At 43.7% G+C, this 24,434-nt stretch overlaps 1 protein-coding gene across 2 annotated transcripts in view; it reads right to left on the reverse strand.

The window, feature by feature from the left end:
* Positions 1 to 1,168: 1,168 nt before the first annotated feature.
* FXR1 (FMR1 autosomal homolog 1) overlaps positions 1,169 to 24,434 on the reverse strand; it is a 102,616-nt gene continuing 79,350 nt past the window's right edge. Inside the window, exons 12-17 of one of the 2 annotated variants that reach the window (XM_038746342.1) lie at positions 20,640 to 20,847; positions 16,702 to 16,905; positions 12,249 to 12,449; positions 9,886 to 9,966; positions 2,547 to 2,638; positions 1,169 to 1,617 (exon numbers count right to left, since the gene is read on the reverse strand). In XM_038746342.1, the coding sequence (XP_038602270.1) occupies positions 1,456 to 1,617; positions 2,547 to 2,638; positions 9,886 to 9,966; positions 12,249 to 12,449; positions 16,702 to 16,905; positions 20,640 to 20,847 (948 nt within the window). In that variant the 3' untranslated portion in view covers positions 1,169 to 1,455. The remainder of the gene's footprint in view (positions 1,618 to 2,546; positions 2,639 to 9,885; positions 9,967 to 12,248; positions 12,450 to 16,701; positions 16,906 to 20,639; positions 20,848 to 24,434) is intronic. The other variant, XM_038746351.1, reaches the window with a different exon arrangement.

Here is a 24,434-nt window from a genome sequence, read left to right on the forward strand (position 1 = left end):
TACTTCCCAAGCGCTTAGTACAGTGCTCTGCACACAGTAAGCGCTCAATATGATTGAATGAATGAATGAATGAATGAATGACAACCAACTTTGGGCTTAATTGCCAAGCACAAATACAGTAAGCACTCAATAAATACGATTGAATGAATGAATGACAACCAATTTTGGGCTTAATTGCCAAGCACAAATACAGTAAGCACTCAATAAATACGATTGAATGAATGAATGACAACCAGTTTTGGGCTTAATTGCCAAACACAAATACCACCCGCAAAATTTTTGCCCCCAGTGTTCTTTGGCTTGAACATTTAAATTAGCATTAAGTTTGATACCAATCCTTCTTTCCGGTGACTGCTGTTTTGTTTGCTTATTCTAGAGGGAATTATACGGTTAACCTTGAATATTCACTGCACAGTAGGAATATCTCTGACCCCTGATTACACTTCCATGTTAAATCGGTTATCTCTATTTTATTTTTAGTTTAGAAGCAGAGTGAGAACGGTTTTCCTCCCCTGCCTCTTTTGAAAAATAACTCTTGAACACCTGGGGCTTTAAAAAAAAGTTAATCGGCAAATCAGCAAATGGAAGATCAAAGTTTATTTTTTACTACCTGCATACAAAAACATATTGCACATCAAACAACCAAAACAAAAATAAAAAATACTCTAAGGACTAACATATGTAGTAGTTTATACAGAATAAACCTTCTGGAAATTGATCTTCAGTAGTTCAGGTTATGTCTGAATGGACATGACTAACTCAGCTTAGTGTTTTTAACTAAAGCTATGTTTGATTTTTAAATACTGTACAGTTTAATAAATAAACCAAACAAAGCCTCAATGTAGAACAGTCACTGCCAATATCACCCCGTGTCCCTGCAGATTTTGAGAATTTAACAAATGTATTCCAGTGGTCTGCAGTTTTTTCCTCTACATACAGCATTTAAAAAACATGTATTAAAACAGACCAGTTTCCAGACTAAACTAATGGAGAAGTTACAATTCAGTGCAAAATATTTTAGACTGCATTTCATTCTAGTTTTCCTCAGGTGAAGAAGTGGTTGCATATTATTAAAAATGTAACAAAAGCAACTAATGCTTTCATAAAGAATATTACGTTAGGGATCCTTCTGCGCCGCCCTCCCCCCCCGCCCCCCCCCCACACCACCTTCGCCATATTTTGAAAACAAAATAACATTTCCTATAGCCAGCATATTTTTTTTTTTAATGTTACATATACTATCAAGGCACATCTGATGATATATTTATAACACAGTAGGTGTCAGAGTACGTTTTACATATGGTTTTTTCAGGACCCCTCCCTTTCTGTATTCCAAAACGGAGGAACTGAAAAGTGCGGTGTAAAGACTGGCGATCCATATTCTATCTTTGGCAAGCTTGTACAAGCACTATTGTAAAATGTAATGTAGAAGAGCTGTAAACTAGGAACTTCGGTTTACGAGACGCCGTTCAGGACTGCTTCTTCTTGAGCCGGCTTTTCCTGCGGAGCATTTGTCTTCTCTTCTTCTGGAGTATTCTGCAGCTTAGAAGTATCGTCGCTCGTGGGGCCGTTCACGGTTTTTTCCGAGGGACCGTGTTCTTCAATCACATCCTTTGCCTGGCAAAGACAATTTTCCCCAATGTGTTAAAAAAAAGAAATAAATAGAATTTATCCCCGATGTGCTAAAAACAGAATTTACGGCAAAGGAGTAGAAACACCAAATTCCAACGACTAAATCACCACAGGTTTTGTTTCCACGCGCTGCTTTGAATTTAATTAGGAAAACTATGGGAATTATCCAAAACCCACAAATTTCAGAATTGCGTGGGAATTATCTGGTGCCCTCTTATTGTCTCCACTGCATTCTTACTGGGTTTTACAGCACAAAAATCCTCAGTGGTCCATCAGATCATTGCGATAAATGGGGAAAAAAAATCTTTGACATTCGGGAATTCAATCAATTTCTTGCCCATACTTTCTTCCCCATACTGGTTTCGGTCCTGTATATATGTATGTACATATTTATTACTCTATTTATTTTACTTGTACATATCTATTCTATTTTATGTTGTTAGCATTAAGTTTGATACCAATCCTTCTTTCTGGTGACAGGCAACAAAACAAAACATGTGGACAGGTGTCAAGTCGTCAGAACAAATAGAACTGAAGCTAAATGCACATCATTAACAAAATAAATAGAATAGTAAATATGTTTGGTTTTGTTCTCTGTCTCCCCCTTCTAGACTGTGAGCCCACTGTTGGGTAGGGAACCGTCTCCATATGTTGCCGACTTGTACTTCCCAAGCGCTTAGTACAGTGCCCTGCACACAGTAAGCGCTCAATAAATACGATTGATTGATTGATTGATCTAGGCCAGGAAATTCTCAGCTGTATCCGGTAATGTGGGTAGGAGAAACGCCGCCCTCGAAGGCCCATTATCATCCCTTTCTCTAGGAAAGATGACCCCCAAATAAGTCAAAATGCTGACCGCTTCCATTCTCGCTGAACGAAATCGCCGTAGATGCTATTCGTCTGGTTTTGCTTACCATTTCTTTCTTGTTTTTAGCCAAAGCGTCCCTCGGGAGGTTTCTCTGTCTGCTTTGAGACTCGGCTCTGGATATGTAATCGGCAACGGTGACTGGCAAAGATGGAAAACAAGTTACGGAGGTGGAAAGAGGACAAAGTAACTGTTAGCGAAAAGGGGAGGTGCCGCTTTGGTGCCACTCCATAGCAGACCATCCTCCACTTGGGTTTGAGTGTGACTATGTTGTGAACAGGCCCAGAGATCCCCTGCTAACAGTTAAAGGGAATCCTGAGCCGACAACTGGACTGGGAATTCATTCCCGGTGAATTTGCCAACTGCGAGCGGCTCAGTCTAAGGCATAACGGGATCCAGCTACAGTTATTCAGTCTACCCACAGTGTAATCGCGAAGCGGGTTTTATGACCGTCTTTTAGACTGTGAGCCCACTGTTGGGTAGGGACCGTCTCTATATGTTGCCAACCTGTACTTCCCAAGCGCTTAGTACAGTGCTCTGCACACAGTACGCGCTCAATAAATACGACTGATTGATGGCGGAGATAAATTGGGGCTGACCCCTCCGCGTCTACACCTAACTCCAAAACCCACCTCACCCTCCGTCTGCCTCTCACCTTGCAACAAAAAGTGGGGTGGCGAGCTCGTTGAGGGCAGGGAACGTGACTGATTATTGTTGTATTGTTGTACAACTGTTGTAAAGTGCTCTGCACAGAATAAGCCCTCAATAAATACAACTGAATGAATAAATGGTGCCCACTACATTAAAGGACCTCCCCCCCCCCCAAAACGTAGGCCTCAAGAGAAGCAGCGTGGCTCAGTGGCCACGGGTTCAAATCCCGGATCTGCCACTTGTCGGCTGTGTGACTTTGGGCAAGTCACTTCACTTCTCTGCGCCTCAGTTCCCTCATCTGGAAAATGGGGATTAAGACTGTGAGCCCCCCGTGGGACAACCTGATTAGTCTGTATCCACCCCAGCGCTTAGAACAGTGCTTTGCACATAGTAAACGCTTAATAAATGCCATTATTATTATTATTAGTGGAAAGAGCCCGGTCGTGGGTTCGGATCCCAGCTCCGCCACTTGTCAGCTGCGTGACTTGGGGCGAGTCGCTTCTCGGTGCCTCAGTTACCTCATCTGTAAAACGGGGATTACGGCGGAGCCCCGTGATTACCTTGGATCTACCCCAGCACTTCGAACGGTGGTTGTCGCCCGGTAAGTGCTTACCAAATACCACCTCATCATCATCATCGAAGAATTACAAGTGGAGTCAATTCTGCCACAATACACATTGTGGAGAGAGTGTTTATGGAGAATTAGGGGATGTGTTTAGGACAACACATCGATTTGAATAAAGCGGAAGAAATGGTGACTGTGCATGCAGATCCACATCAAACAAGTACTGGGCTTCTGAATTACAGAACTAAAGCAAGCGCATGGACATGTTTTTCTAAGACTGATAACTGAAAATTGATAATTTTCTAACTGATAAGCACTCAAGATAAATTGGACCATTTTAAAACCTAAAATTCTAGCAGTCGAAAGGAATCAGCTGCACTGCGAGATTCAGTTGTGCAGTTTCGTCAGAAAATTTTGATGCTGGAACGATCACGTTTGTAAACGCCGTGATGTGTATGTTTCAGAAAAGTGTGGCTTAGTGGAAAGAGCCTGGGCTTGGGAGTCAGAGGTTGTGGGTTCTAATCCAGCCCCACCACTCATCAGCTGTGTGACTTTGGGCAAGTCACTTGCCTTCTCTGTGCCACAGTTCCCTCATCTGGAAAATGGGGATTAAGACTGTGACCCCCGCCTTGGGACAACCTGATTACCCTGTATCTACCCCAGTGCTTGGCACATAGTAAGAGCTTAACAAATACCATCATTATTATTAAGCGCTTAGTACAGTGCTCTGCACTATATCATAACATATATTAATAATAATACATTCATATTATATTAAATAATATAAATAATTACATTATATAACATAAATATTTATGTTATATTAAATAATATGAATTATATTGTATGATATATAATATATTATAATAATATGGTAATATATTATGATAATTGTATATTATAAAAATATATTATTTACTATTTTGAAGCCCAGTTAACCGCAATTATCCAATTTTGTCATTCTATCCTCTGGTTCTGTGAAACTGCATTGCCTGGAATCAGGCAATGAATGAAAGCCATTGAAGTATATAACATACAACAATAGAATGGAATACTATTAAACTTTGACTTTGCGTTTGGACAGGACAGTGTCAGAGAACGGATTTTCCAACAACGAACCATCCCAGTGGTTCAATGTGATGTGGGAAGCAACGACTGGGCACACTTACACTCTAACACGAGTAGTCCTTAAACAAACAGCTGTCAATGTTGCCAAACTGTACTTTCCAAGCGCTTAGTACAATGCTCTGCACACAGTAAGCGCTCAATAAATACCACTGAATGAATGAATGTAAAGAAAGCAATCTCCCCATTACAAGAGAACTAGAGTGGTACAGTGCTCTGCACACAGTAAGCGCTCAATAAATACGATTGATCGACTGATTGGTATAGAAAGCACTTAGTACAGTGCTCTGCACTTAGTAAGCGCTCAATAAATATGATTGATGATAGAAAGTTTGGACCACATCCACCCTAGCAGCCTCAAAATGGCACTGAAACCAAACCCCTAGCTTGGTGCCAGAGGCCCGACAGGCTTTCCATCCCGTCTCTTATTAAATACCCGTTCTCCCACACCCCGAAACCGGGAGCTGTGTGGAAAGAGCCCGGGCTCTGGAGTCAAAGGTCACGGGTTCAAATCCCGGCTCCGCCAATTGTCAGCTGAGTGACTTTGGGCAAGTCCCTTAACTTCTCTGGGCCTCAGTTCCCTCATCTGTAAAATGGGGATGAAGACTGTGGGCCACCCAGGGGACAACCTGATCACCTTGTAACCTCCCCAGCGCTTAGAACAGTGCTTGGCACATAGTAAGCGCTTAATAAATCATCATCAATCGTATTTATTGAGCGCTTACTATGTGCAGAGCACTGTACTAAGCGCTTAAATGCCATTCTTATTATTATATTATGATTGTCTTTGCATCTACCCCAGTGCCTGGCACAGAGTAGGCACTTTAATACCACCCAGAAGGTAAGCAATAAATACTACTGATGAGGCTGCAGATCATTTTCCACATAGGCAGCTCTTTACTAGAAAACAAAAAGGAGCCTCTAGTTTACACCCAATTGATACCATCATCATCATCAATCGTATTTATTGAGCGCTTACTATGTGCAGAGCACTGTACTAAGCTCTTGGGAAGTACAAATTGGCAACATACAGAGACAGTCCCTACCCAACAGTGGGCTCACAGTCGAAAAGGGATACCAGAAATTGGGAGATTGACTGATGAAGGCTGCCCCAAACAGGGTCCCCCAATCCAGGCTCTAGAAGATCCCAAGGAAAGGAACAGCCAGACCAGGCCAGGAGACCCTCAGGCCCCCGACACCGGGCCTCTCCCACCAGGGACCTGAGCTCCCGACTTCCTCAGGCGTTATGGATCATTTCACTCTCCCTGGGATGGCTGGGAAAAGAAGTACTCCTCTTCCATCTCCGTGCCAAGGTAAGAACTGTATCTGTGGCCAAGGGAAGACAGGGAGTGTCCGGATCCCAAGGAAGAGCACCAGGGAAAACGCGCCCAGTGCCTGAACACACGGTAAACTTGGTGTGCGTAGGGAATGTGCCTGTTGATTGTATCGTACTCTTCCAATCTCTCAGTACGGTGCTCTGCATGCAGTAAGCGTTCAATAAATATGACTGAAAATACGAAAATGAACTCCTGGGTAAGGCCGTGCCCCGTCTGAAGTGAAGGGAGAGTTTCCCCAGCGGGCTTTTTCAGTGATCCCTGCTTTCAGCTCTTCCCAAAGCCTGGAAATCTCCCCGCCTTCACGTCCACCAGACCACGGCTCGCCCTTTCTTCAAAAGCCTCCTGGAATCCTTCTAGCTCCTCGCTCTAGACTGCAAGCTCCTTGTGTGCGGGGAACAGGTCAACCAACTCTGTTCTGCTGTACTCTTCCGAACACTTAGACTGTGAGCCCACTGTTGGGTAGGGACCGTCTCTATATGTTGCCAACTTGTACTTCCCAAGCGCTTAGTACAGTGCTCTGCACACAGTGAGCGCTCAATAAATACGATTGATTGATAGTACAGTGCTCCACACCAAGTGCTCAATATATACCACTGATCGACTGATCAGGACCTGTGCCCATCCCATGGTGCAAACATTCAGGTTGTTAACATTAACCCTTTAAATCATCATCCATCGTATTTACTGAGTGCTTACTGTGTGCAGTAATACAATACAATATACTGTATATATGTATATATGTTTGTACATATTTTTTACTCTATTTATTTATTTATTTTATTTGTACATATCTATTCTATTTATTTTATTTTGTTAGTATGTTTGGTTTTGTTCTCTGTCTCCCCCTTTTAGACTGTGAGCCCACTGTTGGGTAGGGACTGTCTCTATATGTTGCCAATTCGTACTTCCCAAGTGCTTAGTACAGTGCTCTGCACATAGTAAGCGCTCAATAAATACGATTGATGATGATGATGATGATGATGATGATGCAGAGCACTGTACTAAGCGCTTGGGAAGTGCAAGTTGGCAACACATAGAGACAGTCCCTACCCAACAGTGGGCTCACAGTCTAAAAGAGGGGGGGAAAAAGCAACTGCTGCCTCTTTGGAGGCCATTCGCCTGTACAACTATCCTATTTAAGCTAGTTTCTTAATTTTTACTCCACCACTAAACGTGATCACCTTTCCCTATGGCAAGACTGGAGCAAAATGAATTTATGGAGTTCAGTGAACTTTTTCTTCTAATGATTTTGTGATGGTCTTCCCACTCTTTCAGAAACACCTAATGGGTGCCCATTCACCTCCACATGAAAACAGTAATTCCTCACCACTGGCTTGAAACACTCGATCATGTGATGCCAATTTGTACTTCCCAAGCGCTTAGTACAGTGCTCTGCACATAGTAAGCGCTCAATAAATACGATTGATTGATTGATTGATTGATCAGCACTCTCCCTATCCTGTCCTTGCTCATCTAATACCGATCTTACTATACCTCAATCCCTCTCACCTTGCTCATTTCCTCCCTCTTCACATCCAACAGTCCAACACCTTTCTCATCTTCAAAGCCCTGCTCAAATCATACCTCCCCCAGGAAGACTTCCCTGACTCATCTCTACTTAGACCAAGCCCCATGTGGGCCAGGGACTGTGACCAACCTGATTACCTTGTATCTACCCCAGTGCTTACAACAATGCTTGGCACAGTAAGGGCTGAACAAATACCACGATAACCTTTCCAGCTGATTTTCCCTTCTGGATCTCCTATGCAATTGTGTTCACAGCCCCAAGCACTGTGATAGTTACCCCACCCCCAAAGCACGTATGTATGTACTCCTATGCTCTGTTGCTTCCCTTATTTGAATTAATTTTATAACCGGTCTCTCCCTGATAATAAGCTCCTCCTGGGCAGGATCACGTCCACCACCTGTTCCGGACTCTCCCAAGGGGTTAGTAAGGTATTCTTCAAACAGCAGGCATGGGCTGGAAGTCAGAGGATGTGGGTTCTGTCCCCAGATCTGCCACTTGCCTGCTGTATGACCTTGGGCAAGTCACTTCACTGCTCTCTGCCTCACTTCCCTCATCCGTAAAGCAAGGGTGAAGTACTTGTTCCCTTCTCCACTCAGACTGTGAGCCCCATGTGGAACAGGGACTGTGTCTGACCCGATTACCTCATATCTCTGCCAGTGCTTAGTACAGTACTTTGTACATAGTGAGTGCTTAATGAATACAATTTTTTTTATTATTAGGCAATAAAGACTGTAGAGTGATTAAATTCTAGATACTAAATGTCAAATGTTTTGCTTTGGAAACCTGATTTCTTACATGTGTTTAAACACTATATAATAACAAAACACACTTTACTATCTTGGACTTTTTTTTAAAATCATACATCCAATCCTCTTACAATGTAGGGCTGCATTATTGCAAATCCCTGCAGTTAAGGAAAACCACTGTAGTCTTCACCCATTCTGACACAGTGCACCTGTCAGCAACCAATCTCTTCCAACACCACGGTGTCCTAAATCTCATAAAGGTTCATGTTATTGGATGAATGTTTCCCAATTCCCCCAACAAGTCCTAGCCAAAACACGCAACGACTAGATACACTATGCCAGAACTGAGTATCGCAAATTTTGAAATGCTCTACACCAACACCTAATTTAACTAACTTGCCTGTGACTTCAGCTTCTGAAACAACCTGGCCAAGACAAGCAAGCCTTGCTGGTTGGGTGAAAGGACGATAGGGGTGAGGATCTAAGGGATAAGCCTCAACATTTAAAATTCCTTTAAGAGTCTTTCCAAATATTATTTTGAAATGAATGCCACCAGGTCCAATAGTTTTCTAGTCAAGCTGGTTCACTGCAATGTAATACCAGTATCAACCTACTGGCATTTGTATTTTTTTTTTAAAAAAACCTCTCAAACGTACTTATTCTGCCAAAAATAAAGAACAAAAAAAAAATTTAAAGGTCTATTTTTGAAGTACACAATATTTTTCACAGTGGGTAGAAGACGGAGCTGTGCTGGAAACTTTTTTCCTAAAATAAATCTCACCCTGAAAATTAGCTAATATGCCAACGACTTAAAAATTTACTGTGCACAAAATGAAAACCATCACCCTCAGTAAGACGAACACGCAGCATGCATTTGTCCATTAAAAAAAAAAACCCAACAACAACCCAAACAACAAAAAAACCCCAAACAGAACCTCCTCAGCAGTACTTTTAAGAAAGTATGAGTATCTAAATGCCCATAAAGATGGGGCGGGATCCAAGTAGAATTTGCGTGTCATGCAACCTTCCCCACAGATCTACAACTCACCTCAAACCCAACGTACAATGCACTCCCTGAAACTGCTAACTGAACCAAAGAGGGGAAAAAATGATGATCTCATAATATTCATATGTAAAAAAAAAACCAACTCAACTCAGACAAAATATTAGTTTCATTAGGCAGGCCACAAACATTTTTGCGAAGAGTGCATCTATCACGCATTAATCATTAATTGAGCCCACAATTTGTACGCTTCAGATTTTTAACGTACAATCTTCTGTGGGTGCATAGAGACACACGCACATACCCACACGTGTTATGTGTATATATATGTGAATATATACACACACACACACACAAACACATATGAGAAAAGCAGACATAACAGTTTTTCATGCTTAGAACCTGATGATGTCAACAGCTTCTCTCAAGTTACCTGGCTGTCTATCTTCTGCCTGACCCCTGAAACGACGCCTGCGGCTACGATTGCGTCGCTGGGGTTTTTTTTCGCTATCACCTGCAATTGCAAAGTTCACCATGAACTATTCTGAGAAAACTTCCTTCCTCGAGAAACACTTATGGAAGGGGCGGGAGGGGGATGAGGGGGTGGAGCAGAGAGGGGAGGGGGATGAGAAGTCACTGATGACATAACATGTTGCTAACGAGAAACACTCCTGCATTCTTAAGCATTTCAAATTTATATAATTCTGAATTTATCTAACAAATTCTATGAGTACGGACAGGTTAACGGGAGGAAATCAAGGCTGCGGATTAACGTCCTTTTGATTTGCAGTACACTACTGAATTTTCTATGCAGCTGATCAGGCCACTGTTAACTAAATTCCTGATATTCAGGTATAAACTCCATTTATCTGTACACATCTGTAATTTATTTATATCGCTGCCTTCCCTTCCCCACAGCACCTGTATATATGTATATATGTTTGTACATATTTATTACTCTATTTATTTATTTATTTTACTTGTACATATCTATTCTGTTTATTTTATTTTGTTAGTACGTTTGGTTTTGTTCTCTGTCCCCCCCTTTCAGACTGTGAGCCCACTGTTGGGTAGGGACTGTCTCTATATGTTGCCAATTTGTACTTCCCAAGCGCTTACTACAGTGCTCTGCACATAGTAAGCGCTCAATAAATACGATTGATGACGATGATGATGATGCCTGTCTACTCTTCTACATTTGGTAAGCTCCTTTGGGGCAGATGACATTATCTACCAACTGGAGAAGCAGCATGGCTCAGCTGGAAGAGCCTGGGCTTTGGAGTCGGAGGTCATGGGTTCAAATCCCGACTCTGCCAACTGTCGGCTGTGTGACTCTGGGCAAGCCACTTAACTTCTCTGTGCCTCGGTTACCTCAGCTGTAAAAACGGGGATTAAGACTGTGAGGCCCCCCGTGGGACCACCTGATCACCTTGTAACCTCCCCAGCGCTTACTAGGTGCAAAGCACTGTTCTAAGTGCTTAATAAATGTCATCATCATTATTATTATTATTATTAACTGCTACATAGCTATACTCTCCCAAGCACTTACTACAGTGCTCTGCACGGAGTAAGCGCTTGATACATACCAGTGTTTGGCTATTTCTGTCGCCTCAGGAAAGAAACATACACTGCTTTGCCAGTTCTGGTGCACTACTCCCCCATTTAAGAAGGAAATTATATCAAGAAAAGGGGAAGAGGTGGGGGACGAGAGCAGATCGCCCACTATAAATGTGCCCCTTCTGATGACTGAGTGGCAGCAGCAGTGGGCATCCTCTCCCCCTTCTAGACTGTGAGCCCACTGTCGGGTAGGGTCTGTCTCTATATGTTGCCAACTTGTACGTCCCAAGCGCTTAGTACAGTGCTCCGCACACAGTAAGCGCTCAATAAATACGATTGATTGATTGATTTCCTTCCTGTGAACCTGTGCCGGACTCCCGTCAAGAAATCTTGGAACCCCCGGCCCGGCGGCGGCACCTCAAGACAGCTTGGGGGGCGGCTGCTCTCGGCGGACGTTGCCGCGGTTCTGACCGGGTTGGAAGATGTTGCCAATCGGTACTTCCCAAGCGCTTAGTACAGTGCTCCGCACACAGTAAACGCTCAATAAATACGACAATGAACGAATCCCATCTGCCCACTGTTATATTGGGCTCTTCCAAAACACCTAATTGAGTGCTCTGCTCACTTGAAGTGCTCAATAAATACTGCTGAGGGACTGGCTAACGGGATGTGAGTAGCAAGGACCCTGAAAATCCTTCTCCCCTAGCACCAGTACCCTACTGCTTTGGGGCAATTTTTCTATTTTTCCTTGTCTGCTGTTGCATTAGCATTTCACCACTTTGCCTTTCCTTACATTTCTGTCGCTAGCCCACTCTCCCCCACCTTATATTTCTAGATCGTGAGCCCCTTGAGGGTAACGGATCACGTCTAAATTCCACTCATGAATTCTTTCCAAAAAATTCAGTGCTCAGCACAAGGTAGGTACTTAAATATCCCCATTACTGCACGGGTTTTTGATTCTCTAGACTGTAAACTCGTTGTGGGCAGGGATTATGTGTGTTTATTGTTATACTGTATTCTCCCAAGCGCTTAGCGCACTGCTCTGCACACAGTACGCGCTCAGTAAACACGACTGAATGAATGCCGAACAGGGAGTTCACGCTAACCCTCGCCACCGCAAAGAATGTCTTTCTTGGATAAGGTTCTCCATGGAGAAAATGGAATTTATGACCCACGTCCTAGTTTTAGAAATCCTTTAGAGAATGAACCACCACTGTTCCAGCTGGAGCACCTACGTACCTATCCCATTTTCGTTAACCGAAGCGGTATCGGATTCGGTCATCCCATCCATGAGAACGGCATCTTCGTCGGTCCGTCGGCGGCGAGACCGCCGGCGGCGGTTGGTGCTGTGGTGAGATTCGCTGGCGTCCGTGTCTGCCGTCTGGTCGGACTCTGTATTATCAAGTAAGCTGTAAGGGTTGCTGTCCGGATCCTTGAGCACTGATGTAAGAGACCAAAAAAAAAAAAAAAAAAAAAAGGCCGAGAGAAGCCGCAGTTACCAATTTTTCTTCACCTAAACCAACTACGCTTCAACTACTCGCTAAATTTAATTCAGCCCTAATTCAGGCTACGTTCCAACTATTTCTACTACGATTAAACCTGGAAGAGAAGCAGAGAGGTTGATGCAGAGAAACAGTGTGTTTCAGAGCATGGTCCTGGGTTCTAAACGCCAACTAATGCCACTTATCTGCTGTGTGACCTTGGGCAGATCACTTAGATTCTCTGTGCCTCCGTTTCCCTCATCTGTAAAACGGGGATTAAGACTGATCCCCATGGACGATACAGACCGTGTGCAACCTGATTACCTTGCACAGTAAGCGCTTAAAGACCATTACAAAAAACCAAAAGATGTAAAACCTCAAAGAAGCATGCAAATAAAAATAGTATAAAAAGGTAAATTCTGGCTTTTAAATTTGACTGCAGATCTTTTTCTGGCTTAGCTTACCTCCCCAGCGCTTAGAACAGTGCTTGCACATAGTCAGTGCTTAATAAATGCCATCATTATTATTATTATTAACCAATCAATCGTATTTGAGTGCTTACTGTGTGCAGAGCACTGTACTAAGCGCTTGGGAAGTACAAGTTGGCAACATATAGAGACAGTCCCTACCCAACAGTGGGCCCACAGTCTAGAAGTTACTAACTTCTCTGTGCCTCAGTGACCTCAACTGGAAAATGGGAATGAAGACTGTGAGCCCCCCGGGGAACAACCTGATCACCCTGTAACCTCCCCAGTGCTTTGCACATAGTAAGTGTTTAATAAATGCCATTATTATTATTATTATTATTATTAAATTGTAAGCTCGTTATGGGCAGGAAACATATGCATTTAGGACAGTGCTCTGCCCACAGTTAAATGCTCAATAAATACCATTAACTGATTTGTTTTTCTTGTCTGCTTCCTTTCACTGGCAAGATTTTAAAAAAATTCACTGCAGGCAACCAAGAACAGACTCTCTATATCTGAGGGTTACAATTAGGGTATTGGTTTGAGAGAGAGAGAGAGAGAGAGAGAGAGAGAGAGAGAGAGAGAGAAAATAGAGAGAAGCAGACAAATTTTTTCTGAAAATAATTCTCAGGTTCCTTAATTTCAGCCAACATCAGCTCCCATAGGCATCTCTTCACTTGCTGATTATGAGCTGACGGGTGCTCTTGTTATGCTCTTAATAGATTACTAAACAGGACTGGACAACTGCACTCCACACTGTCAGCAGTCTTTGTTATTTTGAATGGAAACAATCAGAACAACCCTGCGTAAAGGAGCAAAGAAGGTTGAAATTCTAACGGGCTAATACACAAGATACGGGCCTTTTTTTATGAATTTTCAGGAGACTGTTTGCTAGAGTCCGAATATCTGGAGAACAGCATGCTGCACTTTCAACTGTTAACAGTAATAATGTTAATTATTAATTATTATCAACAATAATTATAATTACATAACCATACAATAGAATATATAAAAATATATTTATCACATATAAATATAAATATAATACACATAAATAATATAGTTATAATTAATAATATAATTATAATTATTGGTGATTATTATTAATAATTAACAGTAATGATAATCAAGTGCTTAGTACATTGCTCTGCACATAGTAAGAGCTCAATAAATACGACTGATGATGATGGTATTTAAGCGCTTACTATGTGCCAAGCACTGTTCTAAGCGCTGGCGGAGATACAAGTTTATCAGGTTGTACCAAGTGGGGCTCACAATCTTAACCCCCACTTTACAGGTGAGGTAACTGAGGCCCAGAGAAGTGAAGTGACTTGCCCAAGGTCACAGCTGACAAGCGGCAGAGTTGGGATTAGAGCCCACAACCTCTGACTCCCAAGCCCGGCCTCTTCCCGCTGAGCCACGCTGCTTCTCCAATCTATAGAATAAAAGCCAGTAAGATGATGTGAAGATGTGATTCCCTTTGGAAAATCACCACAAAGTCCGCATTATGATTTTGATGAGCGCCCAACTCACTGGGCTCCTGAGGGAAAACGCTCCGCAGAAACCTAAACGTGACTTTCTCCTTCCTTCAGTAAGTTTTTCCTCAGGTGGAGGAAATGTCCAATGACCCATCTTTGACAGCAGCATCTTTAGTAATACCAAAGTTACCCAAATTCTCGAGAGAGGTAAAGAAGCCTATATTTTGAGGGGAGGGGAACGTGCGACTTTTTTTCTGACAAATTTGGTAACAGTTTAAAAAAAAAAAAAAAGCCTTGCAGATACCCACAGGCTCATCTCAAGCTCCCAAGGGTTAGGACGTAATAATAATAATAATAATAATGATGGCATTTGTTAAGCTCTTACTATGTGCAAAGCACTGTTCTAAGCGCTGGGGGGGGATACAAGGTGATCAGGTTGTCCCGCATGGGGCTCACAGGCTTCATCCCCATTTTACAGATGAGGTAACTGAGGCTCCGAGAAGTTAAGTGACTTGCCCAAGGTCACACAGCAGACACGTGGTGGAGCCGGGGTTCGAACCCATGACCTCTGACTCCAAAGCCCGGGCTCTTTCCACTGAGCCACACTGCTTCTCAGTTATTGTTTGATTACTGTTCTACTCCACTTTTACATATGCACATCCAGAGGATTTTAGAATAAGAATTACAGATATAATAATAATAATAATGATGATGGTATTTATTAAGCGCTTACCATATGTGCAAATCACTGTTCTAAGCGCTGGGGAGTTTACAATGGGATCAGGTTGTCCCACGTGGGGCTCACAGTCTTTATTCCCATTTTACAGACGAGGTAACTGAGGCACAGAGAAGTTAAGTGACCTGCCCAAAGTCACACAGCTGACAAGTGGCTGGGATCTGAACCGATGACCTCGGACTCCAAAGCCCTTTCTCTTTCCACTGAGCCACGCCGCTTGTTGAGGGCGGGGCATACATCTGTTGGGAAGCAGCGTGGCTCAGTGGAAAGAGCCCGGGCTTTGGAGTCAGAGGTCATGGGTTCGAATCCCAGCTCCACCACGTGTCTGCTGTGTGACCTTGGGCAAGTCACTTAACTTCTCTGAGCCTCAGTTCCTTCATCTGTCAAATGGGGATTAAGACTGTGAGCCCCACCTGGGACAACCTGATCACCTTGTATCCCCCCAGCGCTGAGAACAGTGCTTTGCACATTGCGCTTAACAAATGCCATTATTATTCTACTCTATTTATTTTATTAATGTTTTGTTTTGTCGTCTGTCTCCCCCTTCTAGACTGGGAGCCCACTGTTGTGTAGGGACCGTCTCTATATGTTCCCAACTTGGACTTCCCAAGCGCTTAGTACAGTGCTCTGCACATAGTAAGCGCTCAATAAATACGATTGATTGATATTGATTAATAAATACGATTGATTGATTGATTCTCAGTAATGCTCCTTGCAAAAAAAACCAAGCACTTGCACCCTCAGCGTGGGTGTCAACTGTAGAGACCCCAAATCCTCTCTGCTATTTAACAAATGTGGGGGCAGGGACTGTGTCCATCTACTTACACGCACCCCAGCGCTCAGTACGCTGCCTGGCACCTAGTAAGCGCTGAACAAATGCCACTATCATTAAATGACAAGACGGTTTTGGGATCCCTACGGTTCTCCTGCCATTGCTTTGCCTTTGGTAGTGAACGCCAAGCTAGCTCTCTTCCTCCCTTCAAGGCCCTGCTGAGAGCTCACCTCCTCCAGGAGGCCTTCCCAGACTGAGCCCCTTCCTTCCTCTCCCCCTCGTCCCCCTCTCCATCCCCCCCATCTTACCTCCTTCCCTTCCCCACAGCACCTGTCTATATGTATATATGGTTGTACATATTTATTACTCTATTTATTTATTTTACTTGTACATATCTATCCTATTTATTTTATTTTGTTGGTACGTTTGGTTCTGTTCTCTGTCTCCCCCTTTTAGACTGTGAGCCCACTGTTGGGTAGGGACTGTCTCTACATGTTGCCAATTTGTACTTCCCAAGCGCTTAGTACAGTGCTCTGCACATAGTAAGCGCTCAATAAATACGATTGATGATGATGATGAAGTCAGAGGGGAAGAAGGGCAGACGGGCTGATCCTCGTTGCTGAGCAACACCTGTGAAGCACGTTTACTGCCTCAAGTGTGACGATTTCACGGAAACTGGGAGGGTGAGTGCTCGGCTGGGAAGCTGCTGGCGACGTTTAAAAGACGACCAACCCATCTCCCGGGAAAGGAAACGCTACCAGAGCTGATGGAGGACTTGCCGCCCCGAGGCCCACCGCGGCCTCGACCCCCTGAGATGCTTCTGCCTCTTCCTCCCGGACGTCTTCTACCGTCGCGCTGATGTCGGTTTTCCCTATCGTCCTCTCCGGCGAGCGACCAGTCACTCAGTTCGTCTTTGCGCTCTGATTCGGTTTCGGAGGGGTTAGACAGCTCGGAGTTTGTACCTGGGATGGAGGAAGAGCACACGGCAATAACATGGAATTGACCAGGGAAATTTCTACCGAGGCTTTCAAGCGTTTGAGAGACACCCCGGGTCGCCTAGAGAAGCAGCGTGGCTCAATGGCAACTTGTGTGACCCCCGCACATTTTAACAGGTCATTTTCCCGTTACCCCGATTAGAATGCTTGATGTCATTTCATGTTGAGTAGTGATATATTCCATAAGTATGCTGAACTTAAGCCTTCCTCATTAGGACAAGCAGCGTGGCTCAGTGGGAAGAGCCCGGGCTTGGGAGTCAGAGGTCACGGGTTCAAATCCCGGCTCTGCCAACTGTCAGCTGTGTGACCTTGGGTAAGTCACAACTTCTCTGGGCCTCAGTTACCTCATCTGTAAAATGGGGGTTAAGATTGTGAGCCCCACGTGGGACAACCTGATCACCTTGTATCCTCCCCAGCGCTTAGAACATAGAAATTGCTTAACAAATGCCATCATTATTATTATTATTTATTTACTAGCTGGGTTTTAATAATAATAATAATAATGATGGTATTTGTTAAGCGCTCACTATGTTCTAAGCGCTGGGGAGGTTACAAGGTGATCAGGTTGTCCCAGTGGGGGGCTCACAGTTTTAATCCCCATTTTCCAGATGAGGTAACTGAGGCACAGAGAAGTGAAGTGACTTGCCCGAAGTCAGCTGACAGTTGGCGGAGCCGGGATTTGAACCCATGACCTCTGACTCCAAAGCCCGTGCTCTTTCCACTGAGCCACGCTGCCTCTCCTAATGAGGAAGGCTTACGTTCCCCATACTTATGGAATATATCACTACTCAACATGAAATGACATCAAACATTCTAATCACGTTAACCGGAAAATAACCTGCTAAAATGTGCGGGAGTCACACAAGTTACACTTAAAATTACAGATACATCATTTAGTGCTTAGAACAGTGCTTGGCACATAGTAAGTGCGTAACAAGTATCATTATTATGATTATTATTCATACATCATCCTAATACATCTATGTGCCCAGCACATAGCAAGTGCTTAACAAATACCATTTTTAAAAAGTGTGAATTTTTCTTAACACAGGGTTCTGCAAGAACACATAATCACATCATAAAACTAGGTGTAGTTTGTCCAAACAAACCACAATAATAATAATAATAACAACAATAATAATAATAGTGGCATTTATTAATCGCTTACTATGTGCAAAGCACTGTTCTAAGCACTGAATCAAATGGAATCAAAGGAAAAAATATCATATGTAGGGACATAAAATTATATAAAAAAGTGCATTTCTACCATTTAAAACCTATATCTGTCCTCCAAATGAACTGCCTCTATTAGGAAGTTACCAAACAGCCTGTATATGAAATAAACAGCAATCTCAGGGAAACTGTGCTGGAAAGCCAGAAACACATCAAATCTCTTCAAACACCTTCTACCTAATAGTTTGATATCCAATGGTTGCTGAACAACTACTTGCAATGAGTCATTTGCAATACAAACAATTAGGGAAGAATGCAGAAATATTTTTTCCAAACATCTACCATTTCACCTGGTCACCACCTTCCTGTGTAGGACTCCAATAACTAACCCTTCTAGCATCCATCAGGGTACAAGAACTATAATGTGAGTTTTCCTTAACACAAGGCTACAGAACTGACTAATCACATTTTCCTATTTCCTGTAATAGAAGAGATCCAATTTTTTTTTAACTCAACTTGCAACACCAAATAAAATGTTTTATAAAGTGGACACTCGTGAAATATCCGATTGCATGGATGAGTAATCTTGATTCATTCGATCTTCAACCTGCAATTATCCTTGTGGCTCTACAGCACCCATATATTATTTCAATAGGAAATTCCCCAGTTTTTGTTTTAACAATGTCAGAGTAGTTGAAAAAAAACTTTATTCTAGAATGGATCGCAGGAAATTTATTACAGCCGGCTATAGACTTCTTTCACAGACGTCAAGGTATTTTTTTCCCCTTAAACTACCATCTAAAATTACTTTTCTCCCCCTCCTTCCCCTCCTCCCCCTCTCCATCCCCCCCGCCTTACCTCCTTCCCTTCCCCACAGCACCTATATATATGTATATATGTTTGTACGGATTTATTACTCTATTTATTGATTTATTTTACTTGTACATATCTATTCTATTTATTTTATTTTGTTAATATGTTTGGTTTCGTTCTCTGTCTCCCCCTTCTAGACTGTGAGTCCACTGTTGGGTAGGGACCGTCTCTCTATGTTGCCAACTTGTACTTCCCAAGTGCTTAGTCCAGTGCTCTGCACACAGTAAGTGCTCAATAAATACGATTGATTGATTGATTGATTTTCTAAATTATATATTGGTAAATTCAAACATCTACACAGCAGTCAAGAGACCAAATGATCCTACTGGCTATGCATACCTGGATCACTCTCCCATCACTTACATGCCCTGAGGACAACTGTGGCAGCTACTCTCAGGCCCTATTTAACTACATTAGCCTCAAACAACCCAAATCTTGAACACAACGGTAAAAAGAAATTAACCACCACCAGTTTCCAATCTTTGGCAGTGACCGCTATTAAACAGAAATACCTTCCAAAGCACTTTCAAATGGCAGACCACTTAGGGACTTGTTCAGTGACAATGCAGTGGCATTTACTGAGTAGTTCACAACAAGGCGTGTGTGGCCGAAGCACTATACAAAACACCTGGGGGAAGAGAGCAGAAGAACTGGTGGACACAATCCCTCCATTTGAGGAATTTGGAGCCTAGTAAGGGAGACACATGTCTCCTCAGAGTCTACTATAACTTCTTCCTACCCATAATTGGATTTCAAGTGCGCACCTAAAGGGCTAAGTGGTGCAGAAAACAGCAATTTGGCTTAATGGAAAGAAAACAGGGTTGTCTATCCCCCTCCAGACTGTAAGTTTCGTGTTGGTAAAGAAAGTGCATGTTACATTGTACTCACCCAAGTGCTTAGTACAGTGCTCCACACACAGTAAGCATTCAAATACCACTGACTAAAATATGAATGATTGATAGATTATCTTAGCTCTTGCCACTTCCCTGTTTTGGGCAAGTCCCTTAACTTCCTGGTGGCCCCATTTCCTCAGCTGAAGCAGTGTGGCTCAATGGAAAGAGCACGGGCTTGGGAGTCAGAGGTCACGGGTTCAAATCCCAGCTCCGCCAACTGTCAGCTGTGTGACCTTGGGCAAGTCACAACTTCTCTGTGCCTCAGTTACCTCATTTGTAAAATGGGGATTAAGACTGTGAGCCCCACGTGAGACAACCTGATCACCTTGTAGCCACTCCAGCGCTTAGAACAGTGCTTTGCACACAGTAAGCGCTTAACAAATCCCATCATTATTGTTATTATTATCTGAAAAATGAGGGAAAATACAGGTCCTGCTTTCCCTCCCTCAAATCTCAGCCCCATATGGGTCAGGGACTGTGTGTGTTCCGATTATCAGGTATCTATTACTCTTTTGTGACACTTGGGGTAACGTAAGGTAGGGAGGTTAGAAATTAATCGCACCACACATCTTGAATTTCATCCGTTGCGACAGAAGCTGGGGACTACTTATTGGCTCCTGTTATATAAGCCTTTACTCTCTGCAACTGCAGGTTCTTCCCGAAAACCAACACCCATCCTACCCCAATCAAAAAGAACTCCATCTGTTTTCCAGGATATACCTTTGCGCTACATCATTATGACAGATGAGAACTTATTCTTACCATAGCCAGAGGTGTAATTAGGGCCTCGACGACCTCTTCCTCTCCCACTATAAGATCTAGAGCCTTGTACAGAGGACACTGTACTTTCATCGGTGGCATATCCTTTTTCTTTTTCGGGCCCTCTGGAAGAGGAGGGTCTGAAACCCATACCAATCTGACGGAGTTGTTCATCTATCTGAAGTCTCTCCATTCTTAGCTGCTCCACTTCCTGTGTTCAAAAAAAAGGTTAAAAAAAACTATTGTGAATAATCTACAGTCTTTAAAATACCAAGATATTAACAAGCATTTCACTGACTATACAAAGGACTAAGAACTTTTCAATAGTGTCATTTAATCTCCTGGACACATCATTTGCTATTGTTAAATTATTACTTGTCTGCTCCAGATCTTCAAAATGCCAACCACTCCCTGCCCCCCCCCAAAAAAAACCCCAACGCCTTCAAAGTATCTATGTTTGAACAGTTATTTTGAACTCCACCATACCTAGACTAGAAAAATGCTTTTAATACCAGAGGTATTCAGATGTTTAAAATGTTCACGACAATACAGTTGCAAATAAGAGACAATAATACCGGTTGAGGATTACTACAGAACTAAAAGAGTTTAGGATGTTTTGGTCTATGTTTTATTGTTAGCATTTTTACATTTTATAAACTGGAGGTCTACAATCTTTACCTCGGATCCCAGTCATCCTCAATGGAACCTTTGACTTTCCAAAGGTTGAGGATGGGTGAAATTAGATGGACAATTCAACTGGGCTATGGGTAGGAGGTGCGATAAGAAGGGTGGGGGTGGGAAGGAAGCAGGTACAAGGACTTGGAGATTCTCTTCAATCTGCTTCTGTTTTTTATATAACCGTCTTTACACTTGGTTATAACTTGGGGGATTGGAAGAACCAAGGATTTCAAACATATTCTCCATCTCACGCCGATAACTAAGAGCAGATATTCATCGCTGCCAAAAGCAATTACAAAGGTGATCAATCGTATTTATTGAGTGCTTTCTGTATGCAGGGCACAGTACTAAGCACTTAGGAGAGTACAATAAGACAATACAAAAATACAACAGGCATATTCCCTGCCCATAATGAGCTTACAGTCTGGATGGGGGAGTTTTCCAGTGAAAGCTCTCCAAGTCCGGGAGATTTGTCAATAGGCCTGCCCTCTGGGACTGCCCAATCACTATTACTATTACTATTATTATTATTATTATTATTATTATTATTGCATTTAAGTACTTACTACGTGCCAGGCACTGTACTACATGCTAGGACCTACACCAGCAAATCAGGTCGGACACAGTCCCTGTCCCATATGGGACTCAGAAGCAGTGTGGCTCAGTGGAAAGAGCCCGGGTTTGGGAGTCAGAAGGCATGGGTTCTAATCCCGGCTCTGCCACTTGTCAGCTTTGTGACTTTGGGCAAGTCACTTCACTTCTCTGGGCCTCAGTTACCTCATCTGGAAAATGGGGATTAAGACTGAGCCCCACGTGGGACAATCTGATTACCTTGTATCTACCCTAGCGTTTAGAACCGTACTTTGCACATAGTAAGTGCTTAACAAATACCATTATTATTATTATTATATTAATCCCTATTTTACAGATGAGAGAATGGAGGCACAGAGAAGGGTAGTGACTTCGCCAAGGTCACAACTGACATCCTCTGACTCCCAAGACCGTGCTCTATCCACTAGGCCACTCCATTCATTCAATCAATCGTATTTGAGTGTTTACTGTGTGCAGAGCACTGTACTAAGTGCTTGGGAAAGTACAGTACGGCAATAGAGAGAGACAATCCCTGTCCACAAGGAGCTCACAGTCTAGAGGGACTTACTACTTGTAGCTTCCAGCGCTTAGAACATGCTATTCTAAGTACGCTAAGTGCTTAACACATGCTATTACTATTATTATTATTATAAATGGAATGTTTCAACCGCTCACTCTCCACTGGTTCCTTCCCCTCTGCCTTCAAACATGCCTTCAAACATGCCCATGTCTCTCCCATCCTAAAAAAACCCTCTCTTGACCCCACCTCACCTTCTAGTTATCGTCCCATATCCCTCCTACCATTCCTTTCCAAACTCCTTGAACGAGTTGTCTACACGCGCTGCCTCGAATTCCTCAGCACCAACTCTCTCCTCGACCCCCTCCAGTTTGGCTTCCGTCCCCTTCATTCCACGGAAACTGCCCTCTCAAAGGTCACCAATGACTTCCTGCTCGCCAAATCCAACGGCTCATACTCTGTCCTAATCCTTCTCGACCTCTCAGCTGCATTTGACACTGAGGACCACCCACTTCTCCTCAACACGCTATCTGACCTTGGCTTCACAGACTCCGTCCTCTCCTGGTTCTCCTCTTATCTCTCCGGTCGTTCATTCTCAGTCTCTTTTGCAGGCTCCTCCTCCCCTCCCATCCCCTTACTGTGGGGGTTCCCCAAGGTTCAGTGCTTGGTCCCCTTCTGTTCTCGATCTACACGCACTCCCTTGGTGACCTCATTCACTCCCACGGCTTCAACTATCATCTCTACGCTGATGACACCCGGATCTACATCTCTGCCCCTGCTCTCTCCCCCTCTCTCCAGGCTCGCATCTCCTCCTGCTTTCAGGACATCTCCATCTGGATGTCTGCCCACCACCTCAAACTCAACATGCCCAAGACTGAACTCCTTGTCTTCCCTCCCAAATCCTGCCCTCTCCCTGACTTTCCCATCCCTGTTGACGGCACTACCATCCTTCCCGTCTCACAAGCCCGCAACCTTGGTGTCATCCTCGACTCCGCTCTCTCATTCACCCTCACATCCAAGCCGTCACCAAAACCTGCCGGTCTCAGCTCCGCAACACTGCCAAGATCCGCCCTTTCCTCTCCATCCAAACTGCTACCCTGCTCGTTCAAGCTCTCATCCTATCCCGTCTGGACTACGGCATCAGACTTCTCTCTGATCTCCCATCCTCATGTCTCTCTCCACTTCAATCCATACTTCATGCTGCTGCCCGGATTATCTTTGTACAGAAACGCTCTGGGCATATCACTCCCCTCCTCAGAAATCTCCAGTGGCTACCAATCAATCTGCGCATCAGGCAGAAACTACTCACCCTCGGTTTCCAGGCTGTCCATCCCCTCGCCCCCTCCTACCTCACCTCCCTTCTCTCCTTCTACTGCCCAGCCCGCCCCCTCCGCTCCTCCACCACTAATCTCCTCACTGTACCTCTCTCTCGCCTGTCCCGCCATCGACCCCCGGCCCACGTCATCCCCCGGGCCTGGAATGCCCTCCCTCTGCCCATCCGCCAAGCTAGCTCTCTTCCTCCCTTCAAGGCCCTTTTGAGAGCTCACCTCCTCCAGGAGGCCTTCCCAGACTGAGCCCCTTCCTTCCTCTCCCCTTTGTCCCCCTCTCCATCCCCCCCTCTTACCTCCTTCCCTTCCCCACAGCACCTGTATATATGTATATGTTTGTACACATTTATTACTCTATTTATTTATTTATTTTACTTGTACATATCTATTCTATTTATTTTATTTTGTTAGTATGCTTGGTTTTGTTCTCTGTCTTCCCCTTTTAGACTGTGAGCCCACTGTTGGGTAGGGACTGTCTCTATATGTTGCCAATTTGTACTTCCCAAGCGCTTAGTACAGTGCTCTGCACATAGTAAGCGCTCAATAAATACGATTGATGATGATGATGACAACAAACTTCTTCTCTGCCTGGCAGCGAGCACAAATCTTAGGGTGATGGAGATAATTGGATAGCTGTGTCCGTAGCATTGTAGCCTTAACCCTATGTGTTGACACCCTTCCCCG

This window comes from Tachyglossus aculeatus, chromosome 1 (genome assembly GCF_015852505.1).
Source record: "Tachyglossus aculeatus isolate mTacAcu1 chromosome 1, mTacAcu1.pri, whole genome shotgun sequence".
Classification (NCBI taxonomy): domain Eukaryota; kingdom Metazoa; phylum Chordata; class Mammalia; order Monotremata; family Tachyglossidae; genus Tachyglossus; species Tachyglossus aculeatus.